We start from the raw sequence: 26,991 nt of genomic DNA on the forward strand, positions 1-26,991 counted from the left end.
GACCGTTTCCAACTCGGTATCCGGTATCTCTTAGTGCACCATCATCTTATCTGCTGCTGCACCACATCGATGCTCAATGCCATTTCATTATGCCCATAGGAAATGTGTATTTCATTCTCCGACGAGCTCTCTGGGGCTTCTTTGCCAGTCTGCTCTGCATCCATTTGTACACTATCTCATTTTACTACTAGAAGTTATTTGAAATAGAGTTAGACTGTAAGGGGAAGATTTACTAAAGTGAGAGTTTTTTTAGAAGTGGAGATGTTGCCCATAGCAACCAATCAGATTCTAGCTATTATCTTCTAGAAGGTGCTAGTTAAATGTTAAGTAGAATCTGACTGGTCGCAGTGGGCAACATCTCTTCTACACAGTGGCGTATCTATAATGGGTGCAGTGTGTGCGGGGCACACGGGCCTCCGGGTCCAGCGGGGGCCCGCACCGCACACACTGTACCCATATTTTTTTTAATCTTACCTGTCCGAGGTCCCGCGTCAGGTGTCACTGCTGCTCAGAACACTGGAAAAATGGCCGCTGCGGCCATTTTCCAGTGTTCTGCGCATGCGCAGTAGACTCCGGGCACTAGAGTGTGCCCGCAGTCTACTGCGCATGCATTGAAAACTGCAAAATGGCCGCCGCGGCCATTTTTCCGTCATTCTGCGCATGTGCAGTAGACTCCGGGCACACTCTAGTGCCCGGAGTCTATTAATGCTCCGGTGGCTTGCCGGCCACATCAGTCGGCTGCCAGCCATCAGGGAGAGAGGAGGGGACCCCGCACGAGGAATGCACATGGGCCCCCTCCTCTCTTAAAACGCCCCTGCTTCTACAACTCACTTCTATAAGCTCTCACATTAGTAAATTTACCCCTAAGTAAGTATACATTTTTGTCATCTTAAATCCAAAAACAAAACCCCTTCCTGGTTTTGCCAGAACTAAACACTAAAACACAACAATTTAAAAACTTAAATAAATAAAAAAATTTAAAAAACATGCCGTGGTCCACTCATCACTAGTTTGTAGATCTTCCAGTGCATTAATATGTAAGAAAAACATCCATGGGTATGTAAACAGTAGTTCCAGTGTCAGACCCATGTGCATTTGTTTCATAGCACATCCAACTTAGGGATGTGCAGGCTCGGATAGGTTCAAGTTTGCACGCCGAGTTCGGATTTTTCCCTAAAAAAAAACGGAACTCAGAAAGAGGCAAAACGTCATCTTGCATGGACAAACATCATCATTCCTGGACTTTTGTCTGGGTGTCCCCGTCCCCGCACTGCCCCTTAAATGCAGAATGGGTCCTGAATCAGCCCCACAGTACTTATGTAACAAGGACAATTATTACTGTAGATAGCAGACAAATATAAGACTGATATAATGCATCAATCTAACAACAATCTACCAGTTCTTTATGATAAATACAGTTTTATGATGGAGGATACAAATGTGAGCCTTTATCACTGAGTGCTTTAGCAGTAAGTAATAAGTATATGGGGATTCCACACAACACGAGCCAAAGGGGATATCAGTATCATTACTGTAGAACTTACATATTAAAAACTTAATGGCCATTATATAGGACTGGAGATGCAAATATGAAATTGCATTAAAATGTCTATGCAGTATCCTCTTGTCCAGAATATTATACCGCCATCATAATCACAGGAATATCGCTTGTGCTGATTGTCATGAGAGATACTGTACATTATATATAATAATTTCATTTATTAAATAAGGTGGGTACACAGGGAACTGCCAAAGACTTCGGGGTCCATTCATCATCCTAATTATTGGGGACAACTTGCTGCGAGTAACAGTGGTGGATACAAAGTCACCAGGGTGCGGAGACAGCTGATCCGAAAATCATCTGTTTCCGCGATCCCCTTCTCTACTTTCATATCAGTGACAGTTAACATGCTGAGTCTGACTTGGCACTGCTAGTGCGCCTGTGTGTACTGGGCTTCACACAGGTGCACAAAGCCCTGGGGTCCAGAGGAAGGAGCCGGACAGGGGCGGAGGTATCCCATAGGGAAGGAGTTAGGGTGCGGGAGCAAACACCATCTGAAGATGGCAAATGCTCCTGCAGTCAAGCTCCAACAATATTATATATATATATTGTATAGGGACTGTGGGCCAGATCGAGGCTCAAAGGTAAGCAGGAGATATCCTTTAGAATGTAAGCTCTTACGAGCAGGGCCCTCTACCCTCTTGTGCTTCTCCTTACTTTACTTTCTTTACTCACCACTAGGGCACCTAACACTTAGTTGCTTATGCTCTGTTGCTTATGTGGGTGTTATGGTCGCTAATGTAGCAATGTATATTATCCATGTCCTTGTCCTGTATTGTATTGTTCTGTACTGTAAGTCACTGGTCACCCATTTGTTTATGTACTGTGTAAGGCGCTGCAGAACGCCATATAAATAAACGATGATAATAATAATAATATCAGTGATATTTCCTGCTTTACCTTTGTAATGAATAGCCCCAATACTTAATTACTACATCTGACCCTATATTGTGCTGTATACAGCAGCCTGGCGGCATTTTTAACCGGTGGGCAGCTTAACAGCCACGCCTACAAAATGAGGAGAGCTGTCGATCACCTTCGACAGCCGCCCCTTTTGTAGTGAGCCCCGGAGCGAGAGAATTTCTCTCTCGCTCCGGGGCTTGCGCACGTGCAGTGCGGCCGTTGCGCGTGCGCAGATCCCAACATCGACCCGCTTGCGAGCGGGTCTGAATGAGACTCACTATCTTCTCAAACAAGCACTTGGATACATACTGTCATTATCCAATACTTTTACAAACACTGGGCCTGATTCAGCTTGGAACGCAGTTGCTAATACGCCTGCCATCGGTCGAATGTTGCATAGTGCACATGCCTATACATCGCAGTGCACGTGCATGAACCAACCACTGTGATCGGGACTGAGATCACAGTGACTACGCAGACCCATGACAGAGTGATTGACAGGTAGTACTATGTGTGGGTGGTGAGTGAGGGATCGGGGAAACCCAGGCGTGCCAGTGCATTTGAACGCCATTGCAGGGGTGTGTATAAATTATCCACTGCAATGCCCTACACAGCCTGAGGACTCATAGCGTGCGCTGAAGTTAGCAATTTCTGAGTAAGGTCAGATCTTGTACAAGTGTGCGTGAGGCTGCGATGGTACTCGATTGTACCGATGGTTCCGCAGCCTTGCTAAACATTACGGATGTGTGTAAGGTAAGTGGGCGTCCTTGTGTAGTGCTGCGGCGGCATAGCAATCGCCATGGAGTAGCATACTATCGCAGTTGAACTGCGTGCATAATCACATCTGCGAACACAAGAGCGATCCCTATCTTGCAACTCATTCTGGAATACCCCTGCTGTCCATATAAGAGACTTTTTCTTTTTTTATCGTTACTGGTGCTATTCATCTTTACAGTATATTAATTCACATGATTCATTATATTGGCTGAGATACATTATACTGAAAAATGCTGTCAAACCTCCAAAAATGCAGTTTTCTGTGGTTTGACTGCAATCACCATATAAACCAAGAGTTTAGACCCAATAGGCAATTAGGTGCCGCCTACTAGAAGTCTATGGGCTTCTTATCTGATCAATACCGATGTTGTGTTGCTGGGGCTAAATCACACATTTACTAATACTTAAAAAACAAAATAAAAAATTGTCTGTTAATAAATGTGTGATTGTGATTTAGGGCCTGATTCAGAGCCGCTCGCTTCTTGCGAGCGCTCGCTCTAAATCAGGGTGGGGATTTTTTTTTTTCAGCCTCCAGGCCACTCGCTAATCTGTGAGTGACCACCCACAGCTTTTGCGAGCCGGCTGGCGATGGTCGCGATTATCGTGACCATTGGGTTTGCGAGGAGACCCTGTGGTAGGGTCTCAGCTCTCGCTAGCCTGAGTGGACTTCCTGCTCTAATAGAGTGATGTCAGTAGGGCCGCCCACAGACACCAGGCATTCCTAAGGGAACACCTGCATTTATGCAGCCACCCTCCCCCTCCCCGCATACAAAACGGGGCGAGCTGTCAATCAGCATCGAAAGCCGCACCATCTTGTAGCGAGACCCGTTGCGACGGAGCTGCTGTCGCAGGACGGGTCATGCGCATGCGCACACCGGAGGTGGCGCATGCACAGTCGGGGACCATCGACCTGCTTGCGAGCGCTGTGCGCTTACGAGCGGGTCTGAATCAGGCCCTTAGCCCCAGAAATAGAACATCAATGTTGATCAATAAAATTTTCATAGATTTTAAATTTATCAAAATTGATTTAAATTCACCTTTAGTAAATATTCCCCTGGGAGAGAGGGACAGAGATGACAGAGAGGAATAGAGATGAAGCAGAGAGTGGGTGGCGAGGGACAGAGATGAAAAAGAGTATCGGGGGAGAGGGACAGAGATGAAGCAGAGAGTGGGCGGAGAGGGACAGAGGGCCTGATTCAGACCCGCTGCGAGCGCTGAGTGCTCGCAAGCGAGTCGATGTTGGCCCAGTGTGCATGCGCACGAGGGAGCTGGCTCCATCGTGCGCATGCGCGAGACCTGGATAGCGATGCTGCAGGTGGGAGGGTTAGGTTTAGGCTGCGGGGGGAGGTTAGGCTGCATGTGGGAGGGTTAGGTTTAGGCTATGGGAAGGAGGGTTAGATTTAGGGGCAGGGTTAGTTTTAGGATACTTACTGTACCAGCAGGTGTCAGCATTCTCACCTAGGGCCGTATTCAATTAGTTTAGCACCCGCGATACTTTTTCACATGCCAAACTTATCACGCACATACCAGCGATTCGCCCTATTCAATTGCAAAACACGCGAAAACGCAAACCGGCGAATGCAAAACAGGCGAAAAGTGCTGTCAGAATTGGGGAAATCAGTCTGACACCCCCTAAAAGATGCACTAACATTGGGGATCAATGTACATGCACCCGATTAGCCCTAATAAAGCTATTGGGGTACTTAAGGTGTGTCAAATTTTTCTAATTAGCGTCTTTGCACAAGTGGTGAAGAATAGCATTAAGCAGTTGTTGTTTTATGGTGAAAACAAGTAGTCATGGCAAATTTGGGGTAATTGAAAATGGGTGCAAGCATGGTTTAAAGTTGCTAAAGTAAAGTTTAAAAAAAACTTAAAAAATGCACCTTCAGCAAGCATCTGCGATCAAGAAAACACCTCACCCATACTTGCAGACCCTCCAAAAGTCTATTTTGCTAGTTTTTAAGTTTGAACCCCCACTTTGCACTTTTTCACCCCCTTTTTCAAAATTTTTTTTTGGGATGTTCATCAATTTTTTTTAAGGGTTTTTTGACGAAGTTGTCCTTTGGGGAGGTGTCCCAAGGGTGCAGGGTGGTTTCCCCACCTTTGCACCCCAAAATAGCGATTTTGCACTTCTTTTCTCCACCTATTCAGAGGCAAATCTTTTTCTCCTATTACATTGCATTGCGTTGTCGCGTACGCGAAAAGCAGATGGAATTGAGTACGGCGATTCCAACAGGTCAAAAGTCGCAATCGGCCATACTGTTTCGCGGAGCTCGGCTTTAGCTTCTAATTGAATACGGGCCCTAGTCGCAGTGGGGTAAGTTTATGCCAGGTGCCCCCCCCTCCCCCCGTAGGCTTCGGCTTGCTCCAGCCCCCGTGTGTATCTAGCTCCAGCCATCCCTGAGTTTCTCTCTAGCCAGAACCCCACAGCACAGCACACACAAGGCAGCAGGGAGCGCACACACTACATACAGCACAGCACACACATGGCAGCAGGGAGCGCACACACTACATACAGCACAGCACACACATGGCAGCAGGGAGCGCACACACTACATACAGCACAGCACACACATGGCAGCAGAGAGTGCACACACTACATACAGCACAGCACACACATGGCAGCAGGGAGCGCACACACTACATACAGCACAGCACACACATGGCAACAGGGAAGGATCACACACACTACATACAGCACAGCACACACATGGCAGCAGGGAAGGATCACACACACTACATACAGCACCCCACACATGGCAGCAGGGAAGGATCACACACACTACATACAGCACATACACACATGGCAGCAGGGAAGGATCACACACACTACATACAGCACATACACACATGGCAGCAGGGAAGGATCACACACACTACATACAGCACATACACACATGGCAGCAGGGAAGGATCACACACACTACATACAGCACAGCACACACATGGCAGCAGGGAAGGATCACACACACTACATACAGCACATACACACATGGCAGCATGGAAGGATCACACACACTACATACAGCACCCCACACATGGCAGCATGGAAGGATCACACACACTACATACAGCACCCCACACATGGCAGCAGGGAAAGATCACACACACTACATACAGCACAGCACACACATGGCAGCAGGGAAGGATCACACACACTACATACAGCACCCCACACATGGCAGCAGGGAAGGATCACACACACTACATACAGCACATACACACATGGCAGCATGGAAGGATCACACACACTACATACAGCACAGCACACACATGGCAGCAGGGAAGGATCACACACACTACATACAGCACAGCACACACATGGCAGCAGGGAAGGATCACACACAAGGAGTGACATACAGACACAGGGAGGCCAGGGGTGGCAAGCACAGCAGCGCACACACAGCATTTAGAGAGAGGTGGCTCACCCGTATGTGGCTGTTCAGATAGCAGCTGTTCTGGTCAGGCTCAATGAAGAAACCCCAGGTCCAGCCCCCGCTTATCGTTGGAACAACTTCATCCAGGACATGAGATCCCTGGCGGTGTGAGTTGTGAAGCTGCAGTGCTGCATGAGTACCGCTGCCCTTGGCTAGCGGCATCCTCTCTCTCCCGGTTCCCGGCCACTCTCCACTCTGGTCCGGACTCAGCCGCAGGTGCAGTGTCGTCGAAGGCTCCTCAGACAGAAGGGGCAGGCACAGGGGCAGGCACAGGGTGAGGACGCGGGCGGTCACATGATGCGTGACGCCTGCGGCCTGCTGGCACCGAGACCACAGAGTGCACTGGAGCCGGAGGAGGAGCGCCGCTGATGCTGATTGGCGCTCAGCTCAGCGGCTCCTCTGGCTTTCTTTTTACCATAGTTAGAATGAAGCCAGCGGTAGGTGCAGGTGGAACGGCCGGGACCCTGGCGACTATGGAGCCAGATGCCCCCTTCGGGGCTGGCACCCGGCGGCAACTGACTCCATTGTCTCCGGGAGTTCCGCCACTGCCTAGTCGGGATTCTGGCATTGGTATTTGAAGCACTGAGATCCTAAGTGCTGTCATCCCGTAACCAACCAGCATAAAACTGTGCACATGAATCAGCTCTGTGATACAGGGCTCAGTATTGTGGAATGCAACACATAGAACACTCAGTAACAATTGTATCTGTCACATTTTAGTGAGATATAACATTTTGAGTACTATTTGAATATATGGAGGGAAGTCATCTCTGAAGTTGCTATGAAAATTCTGCTATGAAACATGAATCTTGTGTTAAATTTTCACTAGGTGATATCGGGACTGATTAATTGACCAACATATTAAGGATTCTATTCGGCTAAAAAAGGTTTGGATATCCGCACAGGAACTATCTATTTATTAAATCCATTCCCCATTTAATTTTAAGCTTTCTAATCACTTGTTTATACATGAGGAGGTGCACCTAATAAAAGAAGAAAAGGACATATAGGTATTCTTATATTGGGCACACACAGATTAAAGTTCTGTCTTGTTTACATACTGGGATAGAGATCTGGTTATGAAATTAAAACGTAACTTTTATTAAATTAATTAGATGGTGAATTATTTCAAAAACATATGTGTATATATACTTCTGAATTAAAATTATGACCATAACCCTATGTTGTTACTTAACACGTTATTCATTAATATATAGAATACTCTATTCTTGTCTTATCAACCGCTTAAACAGATAATAAATGAACTGCGCGCTAATACTTAAGTAGGGACATATGATGAAAACACAAATAATAGCATATAAATATAGATAGTGTTTATTACACTTAATTAAACAATAAAGAAACATGAACATACAATAAATATCTGAAACGATGGAGTTGATCAGACTCCTATAAAAATAGTGTATCCCAATACCAGATAGTCATCTAGCGGCAGTCGGCCGCCCAGGATTAGACGCTGACTGTGAGTAATATTCTCCAGCACATTCAGCTGCCCTGCTTATCGTGCTGACCCATTTACAGTTGCACTACTGGTTACAGCCAGCCAGCCTAATACTGGCATTTTTGCACTTCCTATAGTGATCTATACGGGACTGTCAGATTTCAATCAGCCAAAGGTATTCCTACCAAATATAGGATTGGACACATCACTGTGACAGATATATTTCTATCCATAATTAAATCAACATCTATAGAGAGAGTTGCAAATTAATGACAGACACTTTATCTGTCTGCCCTAAGAAAAAGTAACCTATTTTTGCTATCATACCCAGTACCTGGGTTTTCATTATAGTATAATTTTACATATATAAATATCATTGTTGCTATTTGTGTCTGATATTGGGATACACTATTTTTATAGGAGTCTGATCAACTTCATCGTTTCAGATATTTATTGTACGTTCATGTTTTATTTTTCTTTATTGTTTAATTAAGTCTAATAAAGACTATCTATATTTATATGCTATTATATGTGTTTTCATCATATGTCCCTACTTAAGTATTAGAGCGCAGTTCATTTATTATCTGTTTTTGCTAGTGCAGTTGGCAATCACCTCTTTTTTACAGCTGCGCTGATACTTGATCTCCCTGCTTGATTAGCGCTAGGTGTATATGTGTTTTGTTTCTTACTTGTTATCAACCGCTTACATTGATAATTTATATCAATTAAGTCTCCAGATATATAACTGACACTATGCTTAGAGAGTATCAGGAGAGAACAGAATGATCTGACTCTTTTATATACCCATTACCAATCTTTTAATTATGGATTTAAAATAATATACTTTTAAGGTTATATCCATGGGAGCTCACAATCTATTCCTCTCCTTTGTTGTTATATAATATCTTCTTACATATGGGTGAGTTTATTATAGTGATAAACTGTATAGATAACTAGATATATTAGTGGCAGCTATTAGTGAAGATACAAATTGACTTCTGGTATAAGATTAATAATTATTGATAGGAGTTGGCAATAGAAATAATACCATAATAAACTGCATAGAAAGCTAGATATTGATAGCAGTTAATGGTGGAAATAAAGATTAATTTATTATATTAATAAAATTGCATATATAGCTAAATGATAAATTAATGATTGATGTTTAATTATTCATTTTCTAACATTATATATAGTTATTTAAATTAATTTTATAATAAATAGATTTTAGTGAATATCCTAAATTATAATCATAAAAGTGCAATACTTAATTTGTGATAATAAAAGTGATTATATTTATTAATATAGTGATCTTATTTTTATATAAATAATATAGATTTTAGCATGTGTATGCTTAATAAAATTTATTTAATTATAACAGTGTAATAATAAATATCTATGAATATTAATATAATGGGATTTATAATGTGCCAAATCACGTCAAACAATTTGCGTCAAACATGTGAAAACTCAAGTGTTATTATAAGTACCCACGTCTTATTTAATAAATGTGTAATCTAATTCTAAAATTTATTGTTGTGTAAATCTATTGTTTATATATCTTAACTATAATAGAGTAATATAATACCTATCAAATTAATAGTGGCATTTAATTCACTCCATATATAAATTTGTAAAATAAACTGACCCATATGTAAGAAGATATTATATAACAACAAAGGAGAGGAATAGATTGTGAGCTCCCACGGATATAACCTTAAATCCATAATTAAAAGGTTGGTAATGCATATATAACAGAGTCAGATAATTCTGTTCTCTCCTGATACTCTCTAAGCATAGTGTCAGTCATATATCTGGAGACATAACATAATTGATATAAATTATCAATGTAAGCAGTTGATAAGACAAGAATAGAGTATTCTATATATTAATGAACAATGTGTTAAGTAACAACATAGGTTTATAGTCATAATTTTAATTCAGAAGTATATATACACGTATTTTTTTTACATAATTCGCCATTTAATTAATTTAATAAAAGTTACGTTTTAATTTCATAACCAGATCTCTATCCCAGTAAGTAAACAAGACAGAATTTTAATCTGTGTGTGCCCAATATAAGAATACCTATATGTCCTTTTCTCTTTTGAGATATTAAGGATTCTCTCAGATCCTGCAGTGTCACTATAGTCACTTTCCATTTACAAAACCTACTGTACATAGAAAATTCTAGATTCATGGGAAGCATTCATACCCGATTGTAAACATTCAAGAGGCTTGATATGTACAGTAAGGTAAGATAAAACCGTATACGTCAGGATAGGCAATCGAAATCAGTTGTTGATACAGATATATTTCTGGTACAGAATTTTGTGCCTATCTCACATTGGATGTATGTATTCTGAGGAAATGGAGCTATATTTGTTGATACATTATAATCCTGAAATCAGGAAGATCTGAGCTGGACTGGCGAGTTTGTCAGTATGGGGGAGCATCGGGGGGGCGGGGGGTAGGGTGAGTGGTGTGAGTTGTATTTGGGCTAATGCTGTGTCCACACTATGGCACAATTTTGCCTTTCGCACTTAGATTTTATTTATGCTTCATTTTATTATGAACTATAAATAACTATCTTAATTTGCAGCTGCATTTTATTTTTCATCTATTATTTTCTACATTAAGTAGATGTGCATGGAAAAAGCAGCATATTGTGTGTTTTTTTTAAATTCTTTATTTAAAGAGCTCATATAAATAGACATATGACAAGAAGAGGAACAGATACAGGAAGTAAAATCAGTGAGGCAAGTTTTGTAGGCAAATTGTACACAATAAACACTACACATAATGTGAATAAAGGAAGTAGGGATGAAAGGAAAGGGATATACTGTAGGTATTAAAGGACTATGGTGAGATGTAAAATGCTATGGAGTACTGTATATCTATAAGTGGCCAGAAAACATCAAAAGGAGGGGAACATCACACATAGCAGACACAAGGGGGTATATTTACTAAAGTTCTGGTTTTTAGAAGTGGAGATGTTTCCCATAGCAACCAGATTCTAACTATTATCTTCTAGAAGGTGCTAGATAAATGATAAGTAGAATCTGATTGGTTGTTATGGGAAACATCTCCACTTCTAAAAACCCTGCACTTTAGTAAATATATCCCAAGGAGAGAAGGGAGGTGGAGACCAGTAAGAAGCAGGAGAGAGTAGTGGCAGGTATGGCATACCAGCCTACCAGCTTATCGTGCATGGGTCGGATGGGGATGGTAGATGGGAGAGACGTGGGTGAGTTAGCAGTCTCATAAGAGAGCCATGGAGTCCATACTTTGGTAAATATGTGTCTCATGTCGTGGAGGTAGTAAGTAATACTTTCCTTGCAGCTGTATTTTTAACTCATGATTTCAATTTGTTTTAGGGATAAGATGATTACTACCAGTCAAGAAATGAATTTTTCACATTTAAGATCTAGAAAGACAGGCAAATCTTCCTTCTGATTTTATCCTGCGAGGATTACCAGGTAGGAAATGTATTATTACTGTAAAAGACAAATGAGATAATGCATATTAGTTTTAAGCTTTGGGGAATTATTATTATAATTATTATTAATATGTATTTATAGTGCCAGAATTTTCAGTTGCGTTATACAATTGGGAACACAATAATAATAAAACAATACTAGGTACTAATAACAGACAGACAGAGAGGTAAGAGGTCCCTGCTCAAAAGCTTACATTTTATGTCAGAGGTTCCCAAACGCGGTCCTCAAGGCAACCTAACAGTCCAGGTTTTAAGGATATCCATACTTGACAACAGGTGACTTAATTAGTACCTCAGCCAATTTGTATTAACCACCTGTTCTCAACCATGGATATCTCTCTAAATCCTGAACTGTTGGTGAGCCTTAAGGAGTGCGCTTGGGAACCTCTGCCCTACTGGGAAATAGAAATTTGATACATGAGGTTAAGTGATGCATAAAGAAAGTGCTTACCGAGCCGTATAATCAAGTCAGTCAGTAATGTCAGCAGCAAACCTCATCATTAATGTGAAATAATGAAAATGATTCCTATTATTATATATAAAATGTATGCGTCCCAAGCATTATCAAGTTACAACACGTACACAAGTACGAAGTGAACAATATAAACCACAGGTTAAACTCGGTTCTCAGGACCCCAAACAGTGCATATTTTCCAGGTCTCCTAACAGAATCACAAGTAAAATAATTAGCTCACTTGTGAATCTTTTAAAATGTGTCAGTGAGTAATGACTACACCTGTGCTGCTGCCAGGAGACCTGGAAAACGTGACCTGTGTAGGGTCCTGAGGACCGAGTTTGAGAACCACTGACATAGATAGTTACAGACCGGTTCACATATATACTGTACATAGGGCCTGATTCAGCTTGGATCGCAATCACAAACATCAACGCAGCCGAGCAATTATTATCCAGTGCGCATGCGCGTATGCAGCATAGCGATGGCACTTGCAAGCCAGCGAATAGGAAGAAATGATTGACAGCTAGCAAGCATTTGAGGGAGGTGACGAGGGGGTGGTCATAAAAACGCAGGTGTGTCTTACTGTTTGGACACTGTTTAATAAGGCGTCCATAATTTAGCCAGATGTGCAGAGACTCGCAGAATAAAAAACAGGTCAGACTAGCCGCAAGTGGTCGATGGTGGCCGATGTTCCCTATGTTTGTGCTGGTCTGCCTGTTCATATATATACGTCACTTTCGGGAACAAGCAAGCCGGAAGCGCGTAACCCGCATACGCCCACCGTTGCCAGAAAGCAAGTGGCTGCCCAACACCAAAGTACAGAAAACATGACACATATAGACAAACCTGGAAATATAACAAGAATAGCAAAAGTAAGAGCATTGTCTAAATAAGAATAACAAGACTGACAGAAAATGTCTCTATTAACAAGCCCACAATATGTATGACCCGACATAATGTTGAGAACTGTAGAATAAATAACCAGCCTTAACAAGATCAAGCTGTAAATGATGTCACACACATAAGTAAAGGGTGTCACATGAAATACAAAAATAAGGCACAGAAAGTCACACAATAAACCCAATAAGACGGCATACAGAGAACGAACTGATGCAGGCATCAACATGCAGATAGTAATACCAAAAGAATGAAAAAAATACAAGCCTATATAATTCCTGCGAAAGGAACAGGAAAGCAATAAAATAAAGCATCATCACAAGTTTAATCAAACATATTCCAAACTAGCTGTTCATTTAAGCCCCTAGGCTTACCTGTATCTAAGGTAAAGATCCACTTGGACTCTAACTGGAGTAACCTTTTGTGCTGGTTAGCCCCTTTCACATCATCAGGTACATGATCGATTATAATATGTCTTAAGCTGGATAAACTGTGGCGGGCCTCAAAGAAGTGTTTCGCGACCGGCTGATCCGAGGCTTTACCACTTGACGCTGCACGGATGGATGACCTGTGTAAAGCTACGCGTTCTCTAAAAGAACGCATGGTCTTACCAACATAGCATAGCTCGCAAGGGCACTTGATCATATAAACCACATATGAACTCTCATGCAGGTCAGTACGAAATTGATGGAATATTTATGGCCTGTATGAGGATGAAAAAACATCTCATTATCTATGAAACTGTATGTCGGCAGGTGGTACAGCCGACACATTTATAGGAACCACCACTTTTCTTTTTCAGTAAAGGTGAATCTGACATATGTCCAGTGATGACTGTATGGACAGTTCAGTCTCTAATATTCCTTCCTCTACTATAACAGGACATAAATCTCTATTGCTTAAAGCATCTCAGATCTTTATCCTTCTGGATCAGGGGCCAGAGAGTATTTACAGAGTTCTCAATGATTTTATGAGAAGAATTGAATTTGTGGACCCAATGTATCCTATCTTGTTCAGTACCTTTAAACGTTTTTTTTAAAGGTCTCAGATCTTGGGATCACATCTACTTTTTGTTTAGCTTTAACCAGTATATCCTCAGAATAACCACAACATGAGCTGCATATTTTTATCCATTTCATCTGGTGTACTAGATAATTCTTTTAACTCTGAGTAACTGAGAAAAAGGAAGTCCCCTTTTGGCGGCTGGTGGATGATGGCTATCGGCCAACAAGATCGTATTGCGAATCTGTTGGTTTGGAAAAGAAGGTAGCCATGATCTAGTTGTTATTCACAATGATCTGTACATCCGAAAAATTATATCGTTTGTAAACTAGCTGGGTATGTAAACTTAATGGGGCAAATAAGTCCATTGATTTCTAACATCATCATTTCGAAGCCAGCAAAAGTTCCTCACCACATCAAAAGGATGTCGTCTAAATACCTTGAATAAAAGAGGATCTTATCTCTTATATATGTATATATATATATATATATATAAATCACAGGGGCTCTGCACTCACCATAATAACTAATAATAATAATAATAAGAATAATAATAAACAGTGGGGTTTTGGTTCATGAATTGATCAATGCATTTAAGCTTGCAGCCCCCGTCACGGGACCCCACTTTACTGCAATGAATCATTTTGTGATCACATTTTCTCATGCACCCCTTTTAACTAGTTTAATCTAACTTGTGTCAGCTGTTTTCCTAGGTGCTTTGCAACAGGTGTGCTTGGTAACTGTCTCACATTTAAAAGAAAAGTTGCTGTGAGCTTAAACCTTGATAGCATACCCTGATTCTAACACTAATGTGATGGCTATGTCCATGTAATAATTCTGAGCAATAGAGTAGGGACTTGCAGTAAAGTGGGGTCCCGTGACGGGGGCTGCAAGCTTAATGCATTGATCAATTCATGAACCAAAAGCCCACTGTTTATTATGTTTACTATTATTATTATTGTTAGTTATTATGGTGAGTGCAGAGCCCCTGTGATTTCTATTTAAACAATGTGGTCACATACCATGTTGCACCCCAAATCTGGGAATGGTGGATTAGTGCTTCATATATATATACTGTATATACATACACACAGTATATATATGTATATATATATATATATACACTATATATATGGATACATATATATATATATATATGTATATATATATATATATATATATTATACTGTAAATACACACACACATACAGTTATTGTTGGGCTTACTATTGGTCTGTAATTGCACAACTAAGGAAAAAGCAGTCTTTTACTGTACCTTCTGTGGCCAGAGCTGAGCACTAGAGGCAGCTGCTGCAATACTATGCAAGTGAGTCTGGGATGGGAGGAGCTGCTGTGCTTGACACCTGCAGCAGTATCCCTGCTGCCATCTGCCTGTGTATCTGTGCTGTGAGGCGATCTGCCATGCATATGTGGTAGCTCTGATCTCAGCCAGCAGTGTAGACTGAGACATAGCCGTCCTTCTCAAGCCACAAAAAAAATGTAAAAAACAGAATCTGACCAGTCGCGGTGGGGTATTGGTCCCAGCAGGGGTGTTTCTAGGTACGTAGAAAGCTCCGCTGCGTGCGCTAATGGCAGGGCCAGCTCCAGCCCTTGTTACACCCTGTGCTGCAAGGGACCCCTACGGCCCAAGGGGGGTGGCCTAATTAACATAGACCGTAAATTATACTATTTGGGGGCGTGCACATACAGCATCAGGCTGGGGGCAAGCCCAGCACTACGTCAGTAGCTGGGCTGCCCCCAGGTCTCTCCCTGCACTGAATGGATGCAGCGCGGCATCCATTCTTGTTCCCAGGTACACAACATCTCGACCACCCGCAGGACACTTCGTCCCGCGGGGGCAGTGGGAAAGTGCCTGAAAAACAGGACTGTCCCGCTGAAATTGGGAATGGCTGGGAGGGGTGCGCCCTCTTTGGGGTGGCACTCCTGTTCGACTGCACTGGTCGAACATGCTTCGAGCCAGCCCTGGCTAGTGGTTAGGGCATGTTCCCCTATTTCCGTAATAATTAAATGTGGAATGCCTGGAATGATTGCCAATGATAAGACATAAAGTATCAACCAATCAGCTTCTGTCATTTAACAGGCGGTACTAGAAAAATGACAGAAGCTGATTGGTTGGTTCTTTACCTCTGAGCTTGTTTGATTGCCCTACAGCTCTTCAATTGCTAGAACTCAAATCATTAGCAGCTGTGTTATACCAAGTCCCTATTTGTCATTTCCATTTTGATTTTAAAAAGGGTAAACACAAGATGTGGAGGGGTTTGTGTCATTTATAAAACGCAGCTGTTTATTAGTAACTACCAAGACCGTATGCTGACCAGTGCAAATGACATTTCGTTACATCATTATATTGTGTACGAAAGAGTAATGCGACAATAGCATTTATTATTAAACTCATCATGTATACGTCAATACACTTTCTTTTCCTGCATCTTTTTGTAGAGATGTGCACAAATGTCCCCATCCAAGTGCATCCTTATCCAGAAGCTGTAAATACATACATAGATATATGCAATTTATTTGTTTTAAGCCTATATTCCTACAGTATGTCCATGTGCTACTATAAATCGTGTCCATTGTGCAAATACACACATGTAGCAAAACAGAGGGGAGTACGCATTTGGTATGAATAGCCGGCTGCCGCATGACCGGCGGCTCGATTCCCGGCTGTGGCAGCCCGACAAAACAGCAGAGCCCGGCAGCGGAACCCCGACAGCGCAGGAAATCCCGATCGTCCCTAAGGTAAGTGCCTAACCCTAACCTCCCCCCCCAAGTGCCTAACCCTAACCTCCCCCCTCTAAGTGCCTAACCCTAACCCTCCCTCCCCGCTGCCTAAACCTAAGTCCCCCAGGGGGTGCATAACCCTAATCCTCCCTCCCCCTATCCTAACCCTAACCCTCCAGGCGGGGTGCCTAACCCTAATCCCCCCCGGGTGCCCTAAATCTAACCCTTCCCCCCCGCGCGGCACCGGGAAAATGACAGGCGTCTAGATTTTAGACGCCGGTCATTTATCCCTAGGCGGGATAGTGGATTCGGTAAGCCGGCGGTCAGAATTGCGTCCGCCGGCTTCCTAAACGTATCCCGGGAGTACGAAGTAACCCTGGAAAATACTTTGAAATTGGCCTTTTGTTATAGAGGGGGTTAAATTGTCCGCAGTCAGGACAAGATTATCAGTAGGTGAAGCAACATTTGCGCTACTACGTTGCTTGCTGGGAGGGGCGTAACCAGAATGGTGAGCTGAGAAAGAGAGCAGGTGGGAGGTCTTCAGAGTAGAGTGTTGGGGTAAGAGGAGGGTTGATAGGCTTTTATGAAGAGATGAGTGTTAAGGTCCAGAGAGAATGAGAACAGGGGCAGGTCAAGGGAGCTCAGGCTGCGCTTGGCGAGAGAAGCCTTGGGAGGGGGAGGATGTGTAAGGGAAGGATGATGATTGGACAGAGGAAAAGGAGTGTTGGTGAAATCGGAGAATATTAGAATATTAGATCGAGAGACGAGCGCTGGCATGGGAGGGGGAGGAAGTACCCTGGCTGAGGAAAAGAGGCAGAGAACGTTGGAGACAGCAGCATCAGTGGGATTGTCTATTGGGATGTTGACGTCCCTTAAGATAAAGGCCCAAACAAACAAAAGAAGCGCTGATGTATGAAATAAATGGAAACGTTTGTCTACAAACATTCAAATACACATATAAAATATATATCATGTAACATACAACATTAAAAATAAATATACTTAAGAGTGTGCATAGAAAAATAAACTGCATGATGTGCAGTGTATGGGTATAAACAAGCACCTCAGATGTCAGTATCATTGTAGAAAGATGACATCATGGAGCCGATTCTCTGATACTTCCATCTTTAAGCGTTGTCCGTGACTTTTGTTAAGTCAGCAGTCACATGAGCTGGATGAACACAGAATTAATAAAAAAACAACAACCTAGAGGGGTATTCAATATGGGAGCGAAAAGTCCATGCTGGACTTTTCGCTCCACATCGGAGAATTTTCAGGGATAAAGTATCGGGCGCGCGCCCGCTTTATCCCCGTATTCAATATAAAACCTCCGTAAAACGGGACCTGGTGAAGTAGGATTTGATTAAAAAAACAAAATTTTCCTGGGAAAAATTGTAGGACCCCCCTAAAGATGTAAAAACATGGGGGATCACTATGGGTACCCTCGTTTTAGCCTGCAAATGAAAGTCGGGGATTTAAACAGCTGCGGCAGGTGCTTTTTTCCCGACATTGAAGAAGTGATGCAGAAGAGCACTTAAGTTATTTTTTTGTTTTTTTTAAGTGGTCCCATCAAATTTGGGGTACATGAAAATGGGTACTAGCATATTTTGATGTCCCTAAAGTCGGTTTTTAAAAATTCTGCAACTGTGCACCTGCCGCTATTAATCTATTCTAGAAAACACCTGCCGCATACATGCAGAATAGCCCTGAACCTATTTCCCTAGTTTTAAACAATTTTTTCCCATTTTTTTTTTTTTCACCCCAATTTTGAAATTAATTTTTTGGGGTGTCCCTATTTTTTTTTTTTTGCTTTTTTTGACACAGTTATTTTTTAAATGTCATTCCCAGGGGTGCAGGCTATTTTTTTAAAAACCCCAATTCTGCACTTTTTTTCGACACCTATTCAATGGTGAAAAGTTATCCCCGTTTTTATCAAAGTTTTCGAACCTGCGAAAAGTCTTTGAAATTGAATACGGTGTAAAACTAAAACCTGCGATAATGACGTCATAGGTGCGATATTAACGCAAAAACTGAGTTTTTGCACCCATATTGAATTCCCCTACTAATCTGTTACAGCAATGATTTCACTCTCATGGTATCAATCCAACTCTGTACTAATGTTCCAAATATAATTGCCACCACTAAGAGTTATTCCAGGAATGTCCCATGCCAACTAGGAAGCCTTAAATTCTCCCTAAGATTTACACTTACAACCCTGTCATTATTACCCAAACAATAACACATATACAGTGTGGCAAAAAAGTATTTGGACAGCCACCGATTGTGCAAGTTGTTGCACTTTAAAAGATGAGAGAGGTCTGTAATTTCCATCATAGGTACACTTCAACTGTGAGACAGAATCAGAACCAAAAATTCAGGAAATCACATTGTATGATTTTTAAAAAAAAAATATTTGGACAATCAAAAGGTTTAACTCAATACTTTGTAAAGTAACCTCGGTTGGCAATTACAGAGGTCAAACGTTTCCTGTAGTTCTTGACCAGGTTTGCACACACTGCAGCAGGTATTTTGGCCCACTCTTCAATGCAGATCTTCTCTAGATGTGTCATGTTTTGGGGCTGTCGCCGGGCAACAGGGACTTTCAACTCCCTCCACAGATTTTCTATTGGGTTGAGGTCTGGAGACTGGCTAGGCCAATCCAGGACCTTGAAATGCTTTACGGAGCCACTCCTTAGTTGCCTGGGCGGTGTGTTTGGGGTCATTGTCATGCTGGAAGACCCAGCCACATTACATCTTCAATGCTCTTACTGAGGGAAGGAGGTTTTTCCCCAAAATGTCACGATTCATGGCCCCATTCATCCTCTCCGTAATACGGATCAGTCGTCCTGTCCCCTTTGCAGAAAAGCATCCCCAAAGCATGATGTTTCCACCCCCATGCTTCACAGTGGGTATGGTGTTTTTGGGATGCCACTAATCATTCTTCTCCCTCCAAACATGGCGTGTGGAGTTTATACCAAAAAGTTCTATTTTGGTCTCATCTGACCACATGACATTCTCCCAATCCTCCTCTGGATCATCCAGATGGTCACGGGCAAACTTTAGATGGGCCTGGACATGTGCTGGCTTAAGCAGGGGGATCTTTCGGGCGCTGCAGGATTTGAATCCATGACGACGTAGTGTGTTACTAATGGTAACCTTTGTGACTGGGGTCCCAGCTCTCTTGCGGTCATTGACAAGGTCCCCCCATATAGTTCTGGGCTGATCCCTCACCGTTCTCAAGATCATTGATACCCCACGAGGTGAGATCTTGCATGGAGCCCCTGGTCGAGGGAGATTGTCAGTGTATTTCTTCCATTTTTTAATAATTGCACCAACAGTTGATCTCTTCTCACCAAGCTGCTTGCCTATTGTTGAGTAGCTCATCCCAGCCTTGTGCAGGTCTACAATTTTGTCCCTGGTGTCCTTAGACAGCTCTCTGGTCTTGGCCATGGTGGAGAGGTTGCAGTCTGACTGTTTGAGGCTGTGGACAGGTGTCTTTTATACAGTTAACCAGTTCAAACAGGTGCCATTAATACAGGTAATGAGTGGAGGATAGATGAGCTTCCTAAAGAAAAAGTAACAGGTCTGTGAAAGCCAGAATTCTTGCTGGTTGGTAGGTGTCCAAATATACAAATAAATTGTTTAAAAATCATACAATGTGATTTCCGGATTTCTTTGTTCTGATTCTGTCTCTCACAGTTAAAGTGTACCTATGATGGAAATTACAGACCTCTCTCATCTTTTAAAGTGCAACAACTTGCACAATCGGTGGCTGTCCAAATACTTTTTTGCCACACTGTATATGTGTTATTGTTTGGGTAATAATGACAGGGTTGTATGTAGCATGTACTGGCCGATCCACAGGCTAATGGATCCAATAAAAATCACAGAGTCCAAACTGATCAAATGACGTTTATAAATTGAAGTTACTTATCCCCCTTCCTCTTCTCTGGCTTAACATACACAAAAATTATAAAATAAATGGACATACACAATATTATGCAAATTATGATTCTATAAAATAAAATGGAGAAAGAAAATAACAGTTTCACTTGATAGGAGCCTGGTGTGAGGAACTTCACGAGAATTTCTGGAGCAATCTCGCATGCAATAAGGACTCATTTGATTGAACACGTAACAGCATTTTTTGCAGGACATTATATGCTTACAATGGGCTGTCACAGTCACCCTTTCTCTTCCCTGTATTTTCTCTGTTAATGTACTGTAAATTAGCTCACTCTGCCAGTTACACCTTGAAACATCAAGCAATCTGGTCCTGCGAGCTGGTCATACCCCCTTCCTTGGTTTAGGAGGACATATTGATATTTTTTGGATCTGAGTTTGCACAGATCTTCAAAGGGTTTCTTTTAAGTAAATACCAGGTCAGGATGTAGCTCCAAACACACTGTGTTTCATGGTCATACAACGTTATCTCTTTTCTGATAGTCTTTCCTGGTATTTGCTCTGCTCTTCATCTGTGGAGACTTTGGGGGATTATTATTATTATTATTATTATCCTTTATTTATATGGCACCACAAGGGTTCCGCAGTGCCTAACAAGTACAAAAACAAAGTACAGAAACAGAACATAAAAACAGTAGAACAGAACAAGAAAACACTGACATACAGTATAAAACATTGCAGGACAAGTACGTGGTATATAAACATTGCTGCAACAGTAGCAGGATGGCAAAATCAAGGGTTAGGTGCTGTTATAAGGAGTATAGAGTAGGTAACAATATAAGTAAAGGAAGGAAAAGCACATGAGGGAAGAGGGCCCTGCTCGTGAGAGCTTACATTCTAAAGGAGAAGGGCATACAGACAGGGGTGACACAGATGGGGTAGACAGTGAGCATTAAACAGAGGGTTAGAATGACAGATGGGTGGATTCCTGTTTTACATTATGTGAGCAAGTAAGATGGAGTAAGATTTACACCTCTGACATTCTACTTTACGTGACAGTTTTTGTAGGTGTCTGTGGAAAGCCATGGTTGTTACTGTAGGTGTCTGGGGAAAGCCATGCTTGTTACTGTAGGTGTCTGTGGAAAGCCATGGTTGTTACTGTAGGTGTCTGTGGCAAGCCATGGTTGTTACTGTAGGTGTCTGGGGAAAGCCATGCTTGTTACTGTAGGTGTCTGTGGAAAGCCATGGTTGTTACTGTAGGTGTCTGTGGAAAGCCATGGTTGTTACTGTAGGTGTCTGTGGAAAGCCATGGTTGTTACTGTAGGTGTCTGTGGAAAACCATGGTTGTTACTGTAGGTGTCTGTGGAAAGCCATGGTTGTTACTGTAGGTGTCTGTGGAAAGCCAAGGTTGTTACTGTAGGTGTTTGTGGAAAGCCATGGTTGTTGCTGTATGGTTAAGGTGTAAACCAGCAGTCTCAGGTAAATGTAGAAATTGGTGAAAGTAGTTGTTGTAAAGAGATATTCAGATGTAAAATAATTATAAGTTGTGATAAAGTGTGGTTTCCATAAGGCACATTTATTGATTTGGAGTTTGATGGGGACATATGGGGTTTGCAGGGTATTTATTCCATATTAAAACCACTGTGTGTTTGTGTGGGGCCTGGATTTGGTGATATGTCACCATATAATAAAAGCAGAAGGGTAGAGAAGTAGATATAGTTGTAAAAGTTTTTTATAGTGACACAATGAGGCTGTAATAGTCAATGTATGATGAAAAGAAAGCTCATGAGTTTTAAGAGGGGAGTGATTAAAAACGGCTGCAATGAGCACAGAGAGGTGAGATGCAGAGAGAGTTAAGGATGTTATATCCTTAGAGAAAATATAGGACCTCATTCAGAGCCACTCGCTAGCGGTAGTACGCTCGTTCCAAGCGATGTTCGCACATCTGCGCATGCGTACAGTTTTTAGTACGCATGCGCGAACCAGTCAGTGCGGCCGAAAATCGTTGGTACGCAATATAGCGAGGGCCTGCTATTTTGAGTGACAGAATGAGGCGTATGTGGGTGGTAACAGGGGAAGGTGCTTGAAAACGGGGAGTGGAGATCCGAACGCAGGCGTGCTTAAAGGTCAAAACGGGCGTTTTAAGGGAGTGCATAATTAATACAGCAGCGTCATTGACCACGTCACTTGGTTTTTTTTAACTCAGAACTGCTCGCAAAATAGCGGTTGAAAACACCAACCACAAGAATAGCGAGCAGTTCATACGCTGTACGATGTACTCGATTAATCTAATAAATAGCGGACATGACGTATGGTGCCTGCGGCCAGGGGGCGTTTCTATCAAATAAACGAGCGTATGTTTTGCTCGCTCGTTCAGACTTAGAGGTGGGAACAGACTGCAATTTGCGAACGGATCATTTGAATAGCCACCCCTTGTTTTTGAACGAACGACCACAAATAGCGAACGGCTCTGAGTCAGGCCCATAAAGAATAGTTTTGATGAAAAGAAATGTGTAGTACATGGTGAGTATTAGGGTTGTTACTTTAAAAAACTAATTTCCTTAAAATTAATCTAAATCTGAAATTACCTTAGATGTTGGTCAATGTTTGTTCAACTGTTTGATTAACTGTTATGTTATCACACTTTGTGCCTTTAACACTTGGTGCTTTAAAACCCAGCTGCCAAACAGCCCCAGCTGCCCCTATACTGAATATAAAAGAGTGGTATCCTTGATTAAGACAGGCTACATCTGACTCAATTGGTCTGCTGATCAAAGGAGATAACTTGCTCTGAGTTGGAGCAACAACCACTCCAGATTTATACCATAAACTATGCTTCACTGAGCAATATAGACTATACATGTAAAAACAAATCTACAGTATGCAAGAGAGGAAATATCACATACATTTAAAACTACACATGATTGCATGAAGGTCTATGCAGAGTATATATGCAGTAGGCAGGATGAGAGAGGAAATATCAAAGCTTGGAGATAAAATGGAGAGAGATGTAATAGGGTGAGAGTTTAGCAGTAGGCTCTCACATTGGTCGAGTTTTATCTTCAAAATGGAAAACATCTGAATGAGAGTTTAAATCGTGAGAATTTTTTTAGTCTAAAAATATGCGAGTTTCATGTTCCCAGACTCTATTACTTTGGCCGAGTTTAAAAAATGTCAGAGGTTACTGCTACACTCTCACATTTTCTAAACTCTCACCCTATTGCATTTTGCCCAAAGTGCCAACCATTCAGTTCCTAACTAATTTTACAGACTGTGTTTGAGAAATGACAGTTAGGAGCTGATTGGTTGGTACTTTATCTCTCTCAAAGTCTTGAAACATATATGTAAGAAAAATCCGCGGTCCCTGCATCGTAGCACTTCTTATACAGATTCAGACTCATTCGCACACAGATGTACAAATGTCGCACATCAAATTGATCATACGCAGACTGCAAGCATCGCCTACTTGCACACCGACAGACACTGCGTCCACCTCTCCATCAAGCCCTGTACATTATTATTTTATTATTACATTCGGCAAAAAAAATATTTATGCCTGTTTTGTTTTTCAGATGGCTCGGAGGAAGGTGATCTTTGTCGCCACGCTGATTTTTTCTTCCGTGGGCATGTTTTTCATCGCGCTCCACAATTTTGATTTGTGCTACCATTGTTTCAGCAAGGATTACAATTATGTTCCCTATAAAATTGACAATAACAGGAAAATGTTCATGAAGGTACCTGACGTAAACTGCAGACAATCTCCTCCATTCTTGGTGCTTCTAGTGACCACTACCCATGGCCAAGACGTGCCACGAATGGCCATTCGGCAAACATGGGGGAAGGAAAGATGGGTCAAAGGTAAGCAAGTGGTTACCTATTTTCTTCTGGGTGCAAGTGCCAAGCAAAGTGAGAAAGAGGAGGACATGCTGACTGAGGAAAGCGTCGCCTACAAAGACATCATACAAAGAAATTTCATAGACTCGTATTACAACTTGACCCTTAAAACTCTAATGGGCATCGACTGGATTACTCACTATTGCCCTAAGGCCAGCTACGTTATGAAGACGGACACAGACATGTTTGTTAATACATTTTATCTTGTGGAGCTGCTTTTGCGGAAAAATCAAACTACCAATCTCTTTACGGGAATCTTAAAGCCGAATGATAGTCCAATACGGAGCATATTTAGCAAGTGGTATATAAGTAAGCAAGAGTATGGAGAGGAGAAATACCCTCCATTTTGTTCGGGTACAGGCTATGTTTTCTCTGTGGATGTTGCCCTAAAGATCTACAATATTTCAGCCAGTGTTCCGTTCTTCAAGCTCGAGGATGTCTATATTGGCATGTGCCTGGACAGATTGAAGATTCCCTTACAAGAACTTCACAACAAGCCAACATTTTTTGCTTCAAAACCTTCATTTTCAGTCTGTACATACCGCCACATTGTGACGTCGCATGGAGTACAACCTCAAGAACTTCTGCTTTACTGGGAGGATCTAAAGAAATCACACGACGAACACTGTTTAGAAACTTATTAATCATAGGGGAGGTGTATCACGTTTTAGAGAGCGATTAAGTGGAGTCCCCAATGAAGTGTCTTTTCTCGGCAGACAAGCTAAGACAAAACAAATTCTTTACATAGTCGTACTGTGCCTTTACTCAATTCCTGAGCACTTGTTCTCTTTCAGTGATGTCACCTTATTGAGTAACCTATGAGGAGAGATTTGGCAAATACAATAAAGCTTAGGCAAGTGTCAGAAAATGGTGAATACCTCTCGGAAACTTTTCACAACTTTGTTTTCAGATAGTGGCAAGTTCTATAGGTGCATACACATACAACGATTTTTTGAACAATTATCGTTTAACGATATCGTTTAACGATAATCGTTTGTAAAAATCGTTCATTTTCTGAGTCAAACGATGAACTTTCGTTCATGCGCGTTCACGTTTGTAGTTTGTAGTTCAGTCAGACTTGTCCACTCAACGATTTTCAGTAAGGGAATATGCAAAAATCGTTTGTAGTTCCAAAAAATCGTTCATTACATTTAAATGAACATAGTAAATGAACAACTTTAGTAAACGATTTTAGTTCATTTTTTCAAGGGAGAAAATCGTTTACTAAAATCGTTCATTAACTAAATCGTTGTGTGTGTATGCAGCTTTAGAGTTACTATAAAGGCCACACTTTTTTTATATTGACTTTTAGATGCCAATTTGTCATTTTTTTTTATTTTTTATAAAGCTCAACATGGTGTACCTGAGCCTCAGCTTTGTCAGGCTGGAGTTGACAAAGAGATTTTTGGAGCATAATGTTCTATTAAAATTCTTTAGTTAGTTTGCTAACATCATTTAATAATTATATGTGAAGTTACTTTAGTTTGAAAGGAACATGCTTATTTTTTTTTAACAACCAGCCTTGTGTACTCAATATTTCTCTGACATTACCAATATATTTCCCAACCGTTCTGATTTCAGCAAGACAGTCCCTATTTAGGGCTCTATCCCACTGTCATGATCGGGACTGCATTGTCACAATCTGCCCAGGAGCTGGGAGGCTAAACCCGTTTATAATGCTCTGCATAGCAGAGCAATGGTAAATGGGTGCTGCATGCAATTGTCACTGGTGGGTGCAGCTTAGAAATTGTGGTAGGAGACAGACAAGAGAAGAATGAGGGGCAGCCTAGTGATTGTAAATGTGGAAACACTCCATCTGTTATTCAGACTCGCCCCTCTTGGATGTGGTCACGCGACGCCCCCCAGTCCTGAATAGCATACCCTCTAATGTTGGGAGACATGTGTGATTCTCAGTTGTTACTTTGTAAACAATCAATTAGTAAAAAAAAGTGTTTTTAGCACTGTGCGCCAGAAAGTCTCTGAGCTCATTAATACTACTGGAGGGTTTGTTGTCTCAAAAGATGTTAATAAGATTCTGGCACTGTTCCTTGGTCAGGGCTGAATGCTATATCCTCTCTGTACTGACTTGGTACTAAGGCCCTGATTCAGACCCACTCGCGAGCAGCTGTCCGCTCGCAAGTGGGTCGATGTTCTGCACTGAGCATGCGCACGACGGAGGGAGCTCCGTCGTGCGCATGCGCCAGACGCGACGAGCGAAGGAAAGTCCTTCGCTCGTGGTGTCTGATCAAAGGGGGCGTGCTGTCGATGTTGATTGACAGCACGCCCCCTTTGGTGGGCGTGCCGGGGGCGTGCCTCCCTGACGGGGGCGTTCCCACGGGAACGCCTCCCGTCAGAAGCCGGCCCACTGACATCACTAGTGATGTCAGTGGGAGTGATTTTGGCTCTGATAGAGCCAAAATCACTCCGGGGCTTGCGATTGAAAACCTCAACCGCAGGC

General features: G+C 42.1%; 1 protein-coding gene across 2 annotated transcripts in view; it reads left to right on the plus strand.

The window, feature by feature from the left end:
- The window catches only part of B3GALT5 (beta-1,3-galactosyltransferase 5), a 93,103-nt gene extending 66,420 nt beyond the window's left edge, over nt 1-26,683 (plus strand). The window contains exons 2-3 of one of the 2 annotated variants that reach the window (XM_088456947.1): nt 11,518-11,619; nt 24,212-26,683. In XM_088456947.1, the coding sequence (XP_088313073.1) occupies nt 24,212-25,177 (966 nt within the window). In that variant the 5' untranslated portion in view covers nt 11,518-11,619 and the 3' untranslated portion in view covers nt 25,178-26,683. The remainder of the gene's footprint in view (nt 1-11,517; nt 11,620-24,211) is intronic. The other variant, XM_088456948.1, reaches the window with a different exon arrangement.
- Nucleotides 26,684-26,991: the final 308 nt, after the last annotated feature.

The sequence above is a fragment of the Taudactylus pleione genome, unplaced genomic scaffold, assembly GCF_031769625.1.
Source record: "Taudactylus pleione unplaced genomic scaffold, aTauple2 ptg000729l, whole genome shotgun sequence".
NCBI lineage: Eukaryota > Metazoa > Chordata > Amphibia > Anura > Myobatrachidae > Taudactylus > Taudactylus pleione.